The sequence below is a fragment of the Urocitellus parryii genome, chromosome 5 (genome assembly GCF_045843805.1).
Source record: "Urocitellus parryii isolate mUroPar1 chromosome 5, mUroPar1.hap1, whole genome shotgun sequence".
Classification (NCBI taxonomy): domain Eukaryota; kingdom Metazoa; phylum Chordata; class Mammalia; order Rodentia; family Sciuridae; genus Urocitellus; species Urocitellus parryii.
Window position 1 is genome coordinate 135,662,517 of NC_135535.1, and position 13,545 is coordinate 135,676,061.

The window sequence follows — 13,545 nt, forward strand, 5'->3', positions numbered from 1 at the left end:
TGTATATAAAGTAGGTTGACACCAATTCATGCCTTTCTTTATATTTGTACTTTGGATAATGATGTCTATCACATTCCACCATCCTTGCTAATGCCCTGCCCTCTCCTTTTCCCTCCCACTCCTCTGCCCTATCTAGAATTAATCTGTAAGTATGAATATTATTATAGACACTATGGAAATCAGGAGGGTGGTTACTCCTAAAACTAGAAAGACAAATTATATTTCTTTCACTTCTTAGTTGAAATGAATTTCAAGTGTTTCAATAGACTCTCGTCTACAGTTCCTGCTAATCTTCACTTCTCTAATTTTGTCGTTTGCAGTATATGTCCTTTGTTTTCACTCTTATTCAATCTACACAGTTACCTTGCTCTTCTTTAAAGACTACTTCCTAATTTTTTGCCTTCTAACCTTAAGATTCACCTAGCTTTCAGCTATTCATTTGGTTTTCTTTCTACTTCTTTCCTTCCTCAACAGCGTACATGAAAATTTTTTCTTCTACCAACATCTACAAATCTCAATCCTGCACATAATTCTTTCTTGGTGCTATACTCATTTGCTATTGTGAACTACTAGGGGCCTTATATTTCTTTTTAGGATCAGTATTACCATTATAAGGATATGGAGGATGATATGTTAAAAAGGGGGAGTGGGAAAATTTTGTTACAAGGAGCCTTACCTTCATGTCAGGTGAGGAAGGAGGAGTACCATGGAAGCTCTTAACTTTGATTCTTCTGGCATGACCAGTCCAAAATATACATTCTGCTCCTTTATCAGAATCACCATTGTTGTCACATGAGGCTTGATTTGTTTGCTTGTCCTGGTCACATTTTGCTTTCATGATAAAAAACAAAGTAAAATATATGTGAAACTCTGTAATTTCAAGTCATTAACACCACAAGAATGGAAAGTATTCAAAGAGATTACCATCATTCTTGGATTGCCAAAAATACTTACTAACTTCTCCTTTTTCTTCACAGACAGTCTAGGAAGAAAAAAACATGATAAGTGTAATGAGCAAGCATTACATAAAAGTTCTTCTCAGCAACACACAGATCATTTTATAAAATACACCACATCTGAGGCCACAAAGCATCGCTCAGTCCATCCAAATAATTGGAAACTTACCGTGCATCCCATCAGATCATCATAGAATGAAATTAGAAATCAACAACATAATAAAAAAATAAAAGCTTCTCTAACAAATATAAACTAAATGCATGCTACTGATTGACCAAAGGATAGCAGAAGACATCATGGACAAAACATAATACTTAAAAGTAAGAGAGAATAGAGACACAACATATCCAAAACTCAGAGGCATTATGAAAGTGGTTCAATGAGGAGAGCCCAGAACACTGATTTAATTCATTACAAGAATAGAAACTCCCCAAATAAATAACCTAAGTAATAGAAAAAGAAGAACAAATCAACACTAAATGCAGCACAAGATGGGAAAAAATTAAAATCAGAGGCAAGATCCATGAAATGGAAACAACAAAACATTTTCTAAAACAACAATGATACAAAAAGTTGGTCTTTTTTAAAAAATAAGATAAAATGGATAAACCTTAAGCCATGCTTATTAGAGAAAGAGGAAAAAATACAATTGTCTAAAATTTATGGTGTATAAGTAAATATCAAACAGACAACTTTAGATTGGAATAGAGAGGCTAATCAGAAAATATTTGCAAAACTTATACTCCAATCACATAGAAAATCATAAAGACATTGATAAATTTCTACATTAAGATTACCTCCCCAAACTGAGCCTTGACAACATAGAAAATTAAAAGATCAATTTCAAGCTATGAAATAGAAGATACTATTCAAAGCCCAGCCACAATGAAAAGCAAAAGCACACAATGGGATCTCAATGGATTTCAACCAGACCTTCAATGAAGAATTAACATCAATCCTCTTCAAAGTATTCTATGAAGAAAAAAATGGATGTGACACATCAAAACTCCTCTATGAAGTTAGAATCACACTGATTCCAAAATCAGACAAAGACACATCAAGGAAACAAAACGTCAGGCCAATAATCCTAATGTACATAAAAGGAAATTTGTTTTGTTTTGTTTTAAACAGCATACTACAGGGACAAGGCATATCAATGTTTATAGCACCAGAATACACCATAGCTAAACTGTGGATCCAACCTAGATGCCCTTCAGTGAGTGGATGAATGGATAAAAAAAGTGTGGCATACACAATGGAATATTACTCAGCAGTAAAAGAATAAAATCATGGCATTTACAGGTAATGGATGGCGTTAGACAAGGTAATGTTAACTAAGTTAGCTAATCCCCAAAAAACCAAAGGCTAAATGTTTTCTCTGATATAAGGAGGCTGACTCATAGTGGGGTAGGTAGAGGGACCTTGGGTGGAATAGATGCATTGTAGATAGGGAAGAGAGGTGGGAGAGAAAGGGAGAGGGCAGGGGATTAGCAAGGATGGTGGAATGTGATGGACAGTATTATTTAAAGTACATGAATGAAGGCAAAAAATGGGTGTCAACTTACTTTATATACAGAGATATTAAAAATCATGGTATACATGAATAATAAGAATCATAATACAAAAAAAAACAAAGTACATGTATAAAGACAGGAATTAGCATGAACATACTTTATATTCAAAGATATGAAAAATTGTGCTCTATATGTGTAATAAGAATAGTAATGCATACTGCTGTTGTGTATTTAAAAAAATCAATTAAATAGAAAATATATATAAGGAAATGTTCTTAAAAAATACTGGTAAATTGCACAGTAAACACATGAAAAAGAAGTCCACTACAAGCAAGTGCGTTGCACTCTAGGGATGGAATGTTGGCTGAACATAGGGAAAACAACCCTTATCATTTACCACATCATGACACAAAAAGACAAGAACATCATGAGTATCTCAATAGAAGCAGAAAAAGCATTTAACAAAATAAAAGTTAAAACACAAGAAACCAGGAAGAGTAAAACCATACCACAATATTGTGAAATATATTTATACTAAAACCAAGGCCAACCTCATTCTATATAGAGACAAACTTAAAGCATTACTTCTAAAAACTGGAAAATGTCAGGGATGCCTGCTTTTACCACTTCTGTTCAAAATACTCCTTTGTCACTCTAACCAGAGCTATTATCCACAAAAGAGAAAGAAGAGGCATACATTCAGGAAAAGAAGACCTAACACTATGCTCTATTTCACAATGACATGATTCTCAGTTTACAAGACCCAAGAAACTGCACCTGAAAACTTCTGAAACTCATGGACAAATGCAGCAAACTAGCAGGAAACAATCAAAACCCATAAACCACTTTCATGGGAGTAAACTAAAACAATTCATGACCATTTAAGCCAGCACTGCTGAAGGTAATCAAAGAAATCCTACATATAAAAAAGATTAAAAAAACAGAGCATGCGAAAGAATAAATGTCACTAGAGTAGGTAAGCAACTGTGAATTATGGGTGACTCCAATGATAAAAGAAAGCAAAGCACCATGAAAAAAATACATACCTGTCTACCATTTACACTAAATGTAAATGGGCTTCACGATTCAATTAAAAGACATTAAGTGGAATACTGAAGGAAAATATCAAGACACAACTGTATGTTTCTGTCAGAAAAAAAAAAAAAACATCACATTCAAAGAGACTCTCAGAATATTTCCATTTCATACAAATGGAAGCCAAATGCAAGGAGCACTGGCTCTTCTCATATTTGCCAAAGCAGACTTCAAACCACAAAGAACCAGACATGACAAGGAGATTACTACCTACTGGTAAAAGGAATAATTTATCAAGAAGTTTTAATGGCTTTAAAGATATCAGTGCCCCTAATTTCATGCAAAAATATTTTTAAAGTGAAAAAACAGATGAACATCAATTTAATACGTGTGGGTCACTACAATTGATCACTCTAACAAATAGAGTGATCATCCAGAAAAAAAAAATCAACAAAAATTACAGACTTCAGGCGTACATTTGATCAAAAGGACTTTAAAATGTCTACAGAATATTTACTCAGATAATAGTAGAATATTCACCATTCTCATAGAATGTTCTCATAAACAGGTTCCAAAGTAGGCTATAAAGGCTATTCCTAGCATATACACAAAGCAATTCCTCACACATCATCTGATGATATTAAAATAATATTTCAAACTGAGACCAAAAAAAAACAAAAAACACAGAAACAGTACACCTTCTTAGAGAATGAGTAATACACTTTTACCCAATGTATGGCTCATCCACAAATCAGGTCAGAGAAATATTAAAAGACCCATAAAATCAATTAAAAAGAGAAACATAATCCAGATCTAGAGGGTACAATGAAAGCAGTGGTAAGATGGAAATTTATAAATGTGGCTACATACCATAAAAAATAACACGGATCTCAACTAAATGAACTACAGTGGAATCTCCAGGACTTAGAGAAACAAGAACAATACAACTCCAATTCCAGTAGAAACAAAGGAATGATAAATATTAGTATAAAAATTAATAACATGGAAAATGTTTGAAAAAATACCAAGGATCAATGGAACCAAGAGTTGGTTTTTGAAAAGATAAACAAGATTGATAAAGCCTGCACCAAACCAAACCAAGTAAAGAGAGAGAAGATATAAATGAATAAATTTAAGACAAAAGAAGTGGATCTTACAACACACCTTTCTGAAATCCTGAGGAAAATTAAGGACTACATTGAAAAGTTAAATGCCAATAAATTCAGAGAATGTTAGGATGATTTACATTATGAAATTTAGAATATGTGGAAGTAGCAGATAAATGTCTCTCTCTATATGACCTACAAAAATTGATTCAAGAGAATAACTGGAAATTTAAACAGACCAATAATATGTCATCATATTGAAGCAGTTATGAAAAGCTTTTCAAAAAATGCAAGTACCAGAGAGATTCATGGCTGAATTTTGCCAGATCATCAGATGAGAACTAACACAGCTACTCCCCCAAAGATTACATGTGATAGAAATGAAGGACACTGGCAAAAGCATTTTAGGAGGGCAATATCATGAAGGCAATATCACTCTTTTAGGAAAACTGCCTAAGAACAAAACAAGAAAAGAAAAATTTTAATAATATTCTTGAGGAAGATATTTGCAAAACCCTCATGGAATTAATGAAAATAATTCGAATTATTTTAAGCATTATTTAAGCATTATTTAAGCATTGTAAGCATCATACAACAATATAAAATTGGATTAATTAGAAGAATGCAAAATGGTTCAACACATGCAAATCAATAATTGCAGAAAACCACAGAGACACAGACAAGTCTCATTATGACCTCAATAGATATAGAAGAAGCCTCTGACAAAATTCAACAGTCCTTCATGAGATGTCTTAGCAAACAGAGAACAGTAAGAACTTCCCATAGTATTACAAAGTTTATATATTCCAAATCCAAAGTAAAGGGCAAACTGAATGGAGAAAAATCTACAGCATTGCCTCTAAAATCAGAAATAACAATGAGGTGTGCATGTTCACCAGATTTCACATTTCACCAGAGCCCCTGAAATTGTAGTCACAGCAATTAGACAAGGGAAGAAAATTAAAAGAAGTCAAATTATTCCTATGTACAGATTATGTGATCTTCTTTTAGAAGATCCTAAAGTCTCTGCCAGAAGAAGTTAAGATGGGATATAGAACTTTAGCAAACTCTCTGAAAACAACTTCAAAATACAAACATGCATAATATATGTATACAATACAAACAACCCCACTGAGACTGAAATAGGGATAACATCTCCATTTATAGTAGAAGCAAAATCATACATAGGCATAATCCAGTCTAAAGTGGCAAATGGCAAAATCATAAAATGAAATTGAAGAAGTCTCAGTAAGAAAAAAAAGAGGCATCATAAAATAGAGAAACATCTAATATTATTTTAAAAAGCAGAATTTAATGTTGGGAATATATCTATATTCAGAAAGTGATTCACAGATTTTATGCAATTTCTATCAAACCTCTGATGGTGTTCATGGAACTGGAAAAAATTATCCTGAAATTCTTATCATTGAAAAAAAGACCAAAAATTGAAAATGAAAACTTGAAACATAAGAGGAATGCAGAATGCACTACAGTACACAATTTCAAAGCATAACACAGAGGAATAGATAGGAAAACACATCACCCTGGCATTAAAACAATCAGGACTGACTGAAGACACAGAGACAAATCCACAAATCTGCAGTCAGCTGATTCCTGGACAGAAATGCCAACAACAAATGCATTTTTTTTTAAAGTCCAAGCAATAAAAGAAATGATAAAGAGAGTAAAGAGAAAAATCTATAGAAGAGGATAAAATCTGTCTACAACTCATCTTAGAGGGCATTAATAAGAATATTCACACAATACAAAACACTTAATGCCATAAATACAATTAAGTCAATTACTAAGAACTAAACAAACATTTTTCAATAGAAGAAACACAAAAGATCAAATAAGTAAGAAAAAAATTATCTAAGTATCTACTAATCAAGGATATGCAAGTCAAAACTACACAGAGACTCTAGTCCAATGATGCCCACGGTCTCCCCGCGGATCCTAGCGGCTCCTGAGGCCACTTCGCGGATCTGCTCAACACTCTGGACCCGCGTGCCTTCCCGGAGTGCCTGGTGCAGCCAAGTCGTCCGACGGTACAGGTTCAAGATGTGGCACATGGTGGAGTCCGTGGTCTCCTCCACAGATGCTGCAGGCACGTTGCAGACAGCAATGCTTAGGTCCCCGCGGAGCGTCCTCGGCACCGGGCCCGCCCGGCGGCGCGCACCCGCCAGGGGCAGCCCAGCCTCCGACCGGCCCGGATCTGCGGACGCCGCCCTGCCGCTCCCGCGAGCACTGCGGAGGGGCCGGTGGACAAGAGCTGGGGGCGCCGCGGCATGGGGAGGCTGCACGCCCAGCGGCGGGCCTCGGGATCCCGCGACTTCTGCAGACCAATTCTGGCGAGGCCGCAGGCCCTGCCGCCCCGCAGGTCGCCGCGGCCTCGCGGCTCCCCGACGACAGGCCCACTTCCGGACTTGCGCCCCCGCTTCCGCAAAAAGGCCGGAGGGACTGCGCGAGGCCGCGACCGCGGGGTGGCGGCGGCCTGTGCGGCCCGCGGGCCCCTGTGTCACCCGCGCCGGCCGCCCCATGTGTGACATTTAAGTGGATCTAAGGAAGGTAAGGGGCCAGCACCATAAAGGTCTAGGAGAGGACTACGTTCTCTCCAGAGAGACACTTGTCTACCATTCATCTCCTCATATTCTGGAGGGATTGCGAACAGGGTGTGAGATAACATCACCACGACCATTTTATGATTGTGAAATATAATAACACATTCAAATATATGCCTACACATTTTAGATACTTAATAAATCTCATCACTTCCCTTCTTAGTAAGAGTTCAAATAATTGTTTCATCTTAGTACTAATGAAAATGATTAAGATAGTTATAGTTTTGGAACTGTGCACCTTTGTTATACAGAATAGAGGGTTTCACTGTGGCGTATTTTCATATGTGTGTAAGTTAGTGTGAAGCATATCACTCCCAAAATATAGCCTTAGCATCTCCTCCTCCTTCAGTTTTCTCTCTTCTCCCTTTTCACTAATTGTCTTCTCTCAAATTTAGTGATGAACCTTTCCACTAATGACATGCTCCTTTCTGTGTCTGGCTTATTTGATTCAATAGGGTGCTGTCCAGTTCCATCAATTTTTCTGCTACATGACGCAATTCTTAGGTCTGAAAACTAGTCCATTGTGTGTACACTGACTATTGTTTTTCTGTAAATAGTGGGGCATGTTATTGCTGAGCCAATTGATATTTGTCTTTTTAGTTTTAGGAGTAACCTCCTAATTCCCATAGTGGGTGTCATAATATGCATCCTCACCAATAACGTTGATGAATTCCTATTCCCCAATCATCATTGGTGTTTATTTCTTGAATTCTTGAATATTGCCTTTATGAATGGGGTAAGATAGACTCTGAATTGAATTTTGATTTGCATGTCCCTGATGGCTAAAGACAGTGAATAGCACTTCATATAGAAGCTGAGAAATTATACATTTTCCTTGGTGACCTCTCTGTTTATGTTGCATTGATTAAATGGGTTGTTTGCATTTCCAGTGGTGAATTTCTTACTTGTTTATATATTTAATATACCAATCCTTTATCAAAGATTAGCCAGCAAGGATTGCCCTCTATGCTATAAACTTTCTCCTCACTATATTGGTGGGTCCCTTTGGTCTTATGAAAATTTTACTTTGATGCACTTCTGTTTGTGTCTTTGTGCTATTATTTCCTCTGCTCTAATATTTCTGTTCATAAAGCCTTAGTCTGTGGTACATGATGAGATGTTTCCCTGGATTACCTAGAAGCATTAGTAGCATTCCTATTACTCAATCTATGTTTTGTATCCATTTTGTGTTGTCTTGTGCATGGGGAGATATAGAGATCTATATCCATTCAACATATGGATATCCATTTTAACAAATACCATGTGTTTTTCTATAAAGTGCCTTATGGTTAAACATAAGTTGAGTTCATTGTGATATAATCATACATGCATTTTGTTGGCACCATTTCAGACCCGAGTTCCTCCCTTTCCTTTCTCTCCTCCCTAACCTTCCTCTCCTCTACTGGACACCCTTCCACTCCTTTATTTTTAAATTTTTTATCAGTGCTTATTGAGATACATAAAGGTGGAGGTCACCATAATATACTTCCACATGCACATTCAGTAATTATGTCACATTCATTGCCTATTCCCTCCACGAATCTAACCCTTCTACTACCCCATCAATCATTTTCTACTTCACTAATCTTTCCTTAACTTTGTGATATCCATTCCACTATTGTTTTTCTTAGGTTGCTTTAGCTTTTGCCTATGAGAGAAAACTTGTCTTTGCTTGATTTTCTCATTTGACTTATTGCATTTTGTGTGACATTCCCAATTCCATCTATTTATTGGCTCATGGCTAAATCTCATTGGAAAAGACAGAGTAAAACTTTTCTATGTATATATACCACATTTATATTCCATTCAGTACATTAAAGACTACTTCCTATTTTTCTGCCTTCTAACATTCAAATTCACCTTTCAGCTATTCATTTGGTTTCTTTCTACTTCTTTCCCTCCACAACAGCATACATGACAATCTTTTCTTCTACCAACATCTACAAATCTCAATCCTGCACATAATTCTTTCTTGGTGCTATACACATTTGCTATTGTGAACTACTAGGGGCCTTATATTTCTTTTTAGGATCAGTATCACCATTATAAGGATATGGAGGATGATATGTTAAAAAGGGGGAGTGGGAAAATTTTGTTACAAGGAGCCTTACCTTCATGTCAGGTGAGGAAGGAGGAGTACCATGGAAGCTCTTAACTTTGATTCTTCTGACAGGAGCAGTCCAAAATATACATTCTGCTCCTTTACCAGAATCATTGTTGTCACGTAAGGCTTGATTTTCTTCCTTGACCTGGTCACATTTTGCTTTCATGAAAAAAAAGTAAAATACACATGAAACTCTCTGTAATTTCAAGTCAATAAACAGTCCAGGAATGGAAAGTCACCAAAGAGATTACCATCATCTTCTCCTTTTCTTTCACAGTCAGTCTAGAAAGGGAAAAACATAATAAATCTAAGGAGCAAGCATTACAAACAGGTTCTTCTCAGAAACACACAGATCATTTTATAAAATAAACCACATCCGAGGCCACAAAGCATCTCTAAGTCATTCAAAAAATTAGAAAATTACCTTGCATTCCATCAGATCATCATGGAATGAAATTAGAAAGCAACAACATAATAAAATATAAAAGCTTCTCTAATAACTATAAGCTAAATAATATGCTACTGAATGACTGAAGGATAGCAGAGGATGTCATGGATAAAATATAAGGATATATAAAATAAATGAGAATAGTCACACAACATATCCAAAACACTGAGACATTATGAAGGTGATTCTATGAGGAGAACTCAGAGCACTGATTTCATTCATTAAAAGAATAAAAATTCTCCAAATAAATAACCTAAGATTACATCCCATAGCCCTAGAAAAAAGAAGAGCAAATTAACACTAAATGTAGCACAAGATGAAAAATAATTAAAATCAGGGTCAAGTCAATGAAATGGAAACAAAAAAAGTTTCTAATATAACAATGATACAAAAAGTTGTTCCTTTTAAAAAAATAGATAAAATTTATAAACCTTAAGCCATGCTAATCAGAGAAAGAAGGAAAAAAATTCAATTTTCTAAAATTTATGATGTATACGGAAATATCACCACAGACAACATTGGATTGTAATACAGAGGCTAATCAGAAAATATTTTGAAATCTTATACTCCGATCACATAGAAAATTATAAAGACATTGAGAAATTTCTACATTAAGATTACCTACCCAAACAGAGCCTAGACAACATAGAAAATTTAAAGATCAATTTCAAGCAATAAAATAAAAGATATTATTGAAAGCCCAGCCACAAAGAAGAGCCAAGGACACAATAGAATCTCAACTGATTTCAACCAGATCTTCAATGAAGAATTAACATCAATCCTCTCCAAATTATTCTATGAAAAAAAAAAAAGTAGAGGGACACTTCCAAACTCCTTCTATGAAGCTAGAATCATGCTGATTTCAAAATCAGACAAAGACACAAGGAAACAAAAATTCAGTCCAATAAGTCTGATATATATAAAAGGAAATGTTCTTAATAAAATACTGGGAAATTGGATACCAAAACACATGAATAAGATAGTGCACCACAAGCAAGTGGTTTTCACTCCAGGGATGCAATGTTGGCCAATCATAGGGAAAACAACCAATGTAATTCATCACATCATGACACAAAAACACAAGAATCCCATAACTATCTCAATAGAAGCACAAAAAGCATCTGACAAGGTTAAAATTAAAACACCAGAAACCAGGAGAATAAAAACATACCTCAGAGAGATTCATGGCTGAATTCTGCCAGACCATCAAATGACAACTAATAATGATGCACCCCCAAAGATTACATGGGAGAGAAAAGAAGGAGACTGGCAAAACACATAATATTTGCGAAATTATAGGAAAACTGAATAAGAAGAAACAAGGAAAGAAAATTATTTAATTATATACTTGAGGAAGATATTTGCAAAAACCCTCATGGAATACTTGAAGACAATTTCATCAACACATTTAATCATCATAGAACAACATAACATTCAATTAATTAGAAGAATGCAAAATGGTTCAACATATGCAAATCAATGCAGTACACCACATACACAATAGAGGACAAAAATCTCATGATCATTACAATAGAAGTAAAAAAAGCCTCTGACAAAATTCTACCATTCCTCATGAGAAAAGTCCTAAGAAACAAAGGACATCAAGAACTTGTTATAGTTTTACAACAGTCATGTATGGCAAAGGCAAAGCCAAAGCCAATGGCATACTGAATGGTGAAAATCTATGGCATTTCTCCTAAAATCAGAAACAAGAATAAGCTCTGCATGCTCACTACTCCTATACAAAATAGCACCTGAAATTTCAGTCAGAGCAATTAGACAAGGGAAGCAAATAAAAAGTAAGAAGTCAAATTATCCCTTTTTACATATTATGTGATCCTCTTTTAGAAGATCTTAATGGCTCTCCCAGAAGAAGTTAAGATGGGATAAACAAACTTAGCAAAGTAGCTGAAAACAAAATCAACATGCAAACATAAATGATATATGTATACAATAAAATGAATGAAATCACAATAACAACTCCACTCACAATAGAAATAAATTTATACATAGGAATTAACCAAGCTAAGAGATTTTATAACAATTCAAAGAAAACTGCATAATGATAAAAAGGAAATTGTACAAGATAAAAGAAAATATAGAGACCTCTAATATTTATGAAAAGACAATACTGAGAAAACATCCACATACATAAAGTGGTACAGAGTTTATGCAATCCCTAGCAAACCTCCAATGACAGCTCGGAAGGCTGAGACATGAAGATCAAAAGTTCAAAACCAGTCTCAGGAATGGTGAGCACTAAGCAACTCAGTGAGACCCTGCCTCTAAATAAAATAGAAAATAGGGCTGGGGCTGGGGCTCACTAGTTGAGTGCCCTTGAGTTCAATCCCTGGTACCAAAATAAAATAAATAAGTACAGAAACTTCTATACTTTGAATCTTAGAATGTGACATGAGGTCTTGGAGTGAATATGTTAAAACATAACTATGTAAAAACAATCTTGTAATTAATATTGTACAATATGGCGAGAGTCTTTGTTTCTAGAACTGATTATTATTTGTAATATATCCTTCAGATGGACGAAGAGATTTAAATACTCTTTTAATGGAAGTACTCAGAAAACATGGGGGCAATACCATTGTCATACAAATTTTGAAAAACAGATTTAAAATTTCTAAATTTTCATAGTTCTTAACAATATCTAGTGTAAATTTAGAACCAAGGATTGAGAAGGAGAAAAATCTCTACCAAAAATGATGTGATACTAAAATATAAAGTGGCTCAGAGAACAACTACTACAGGCAATGTGCTGTGCAGCTTTCAAACAAAAGTCACCATGATAATTACCAAAACTAATTAATTAAAAATTAATTTAGATCCAAATATCATGTTAGTCACATCAGTAGGACTTAGGTTACAGTAAATAAATTTAAACAAAAATCCCTGACCAAATCTCATTATTTATCTGCAGCTGGAAGGCTCTACATAATCCAGTTCTTGTATCACTACATATTTTCCAGCTGCTACCACCCTTAAGTGCTTGCAGACCATCACTATGTACAAAACTATAAAAAAATAAATAAAAATTTCAACTGCACATAACATTGTTTATTTTGCAAAATTCCAACATAAAATAACCAGAAGATCACTGCTAATTGTAATGGTACACACTTCACAAAACAAAATCCATACCAAGAACATTAATTTCACAATGGTGCACTTTACCTTGGTATCAGATTTATTGGTGCCCACATTGTATGTAAGCCCATCTTCGATAGAACCAGATTCCCTGGAAAATCATTAGAGCAAAAATGAAAAACAACATTGAGTGAGCCCAGGTTTTCGAAGAAATAAAAGCTGGTCAATATCTGGATATCACTATATTACATGATTTTTCTAAATTGATGTAATTAACATATGACCTCTGTTTTAAAAAACAATATTTTTACCCTCCTCGACTCTACTTTTCTAATCAATTGAATAGTAAAAGAAGACATACTTAGTTCTGTTTCAAAGGTGATGGCCAGGTTGACAGAGCCTGAGAATAAACCTTTTTAAAAAATGGTCCTGAAGGCTGAACAGAAAATCCAACTAATCGGAGAAATCACTGTTATTACCTGAACTGAAACAAAAACTGGTAACCCAGATGAGGTTTCTACCTCAGATACACTGTCTCTACTCCCTTGTATCTCCAGGAATCAAAGACTAAGCCACATTAACTTGAAAATGGCATGTATAGTTCCTCAGCATGGAAACAACTTCCTGAAAAGAATCTATTGCTCCCCTTTATCCAGAAATA

General features: G+C 35.1%; 1 protein-coding gene across 1 annotated transcript in view; it reads right to left on the reverse strand.

Moving 5' to 3' along the window:
* Positions 1–7,174, reverse strand: part of LOC144255063 (ankyrin repeat domain-containing protein 62-like) — a 183,219-nt gene extending 176,045 nt beyond the window's left edge. The window contains exons 1-3 of the mRNA XM_077799098.1: positions 6,533–7,174; positions 955–982; positions 706–831 (exon numbers count right to left, since the gene is read on the reverse strand). Of these exons, the coding sequence (XP_077655224.1) occupies positions 706–831; positions 955–982; positions 6,533–7,161 (783 nt within the window). The 5' untranslated portion in view covers positions 7,162–7,174. The remainder of the gene's footprint in view (positions 1–705; positions 832–954; positions 983–6,532) is intronic.
* Positions 7,175–13,545: the final 6,371 nt, after the last annotated feature.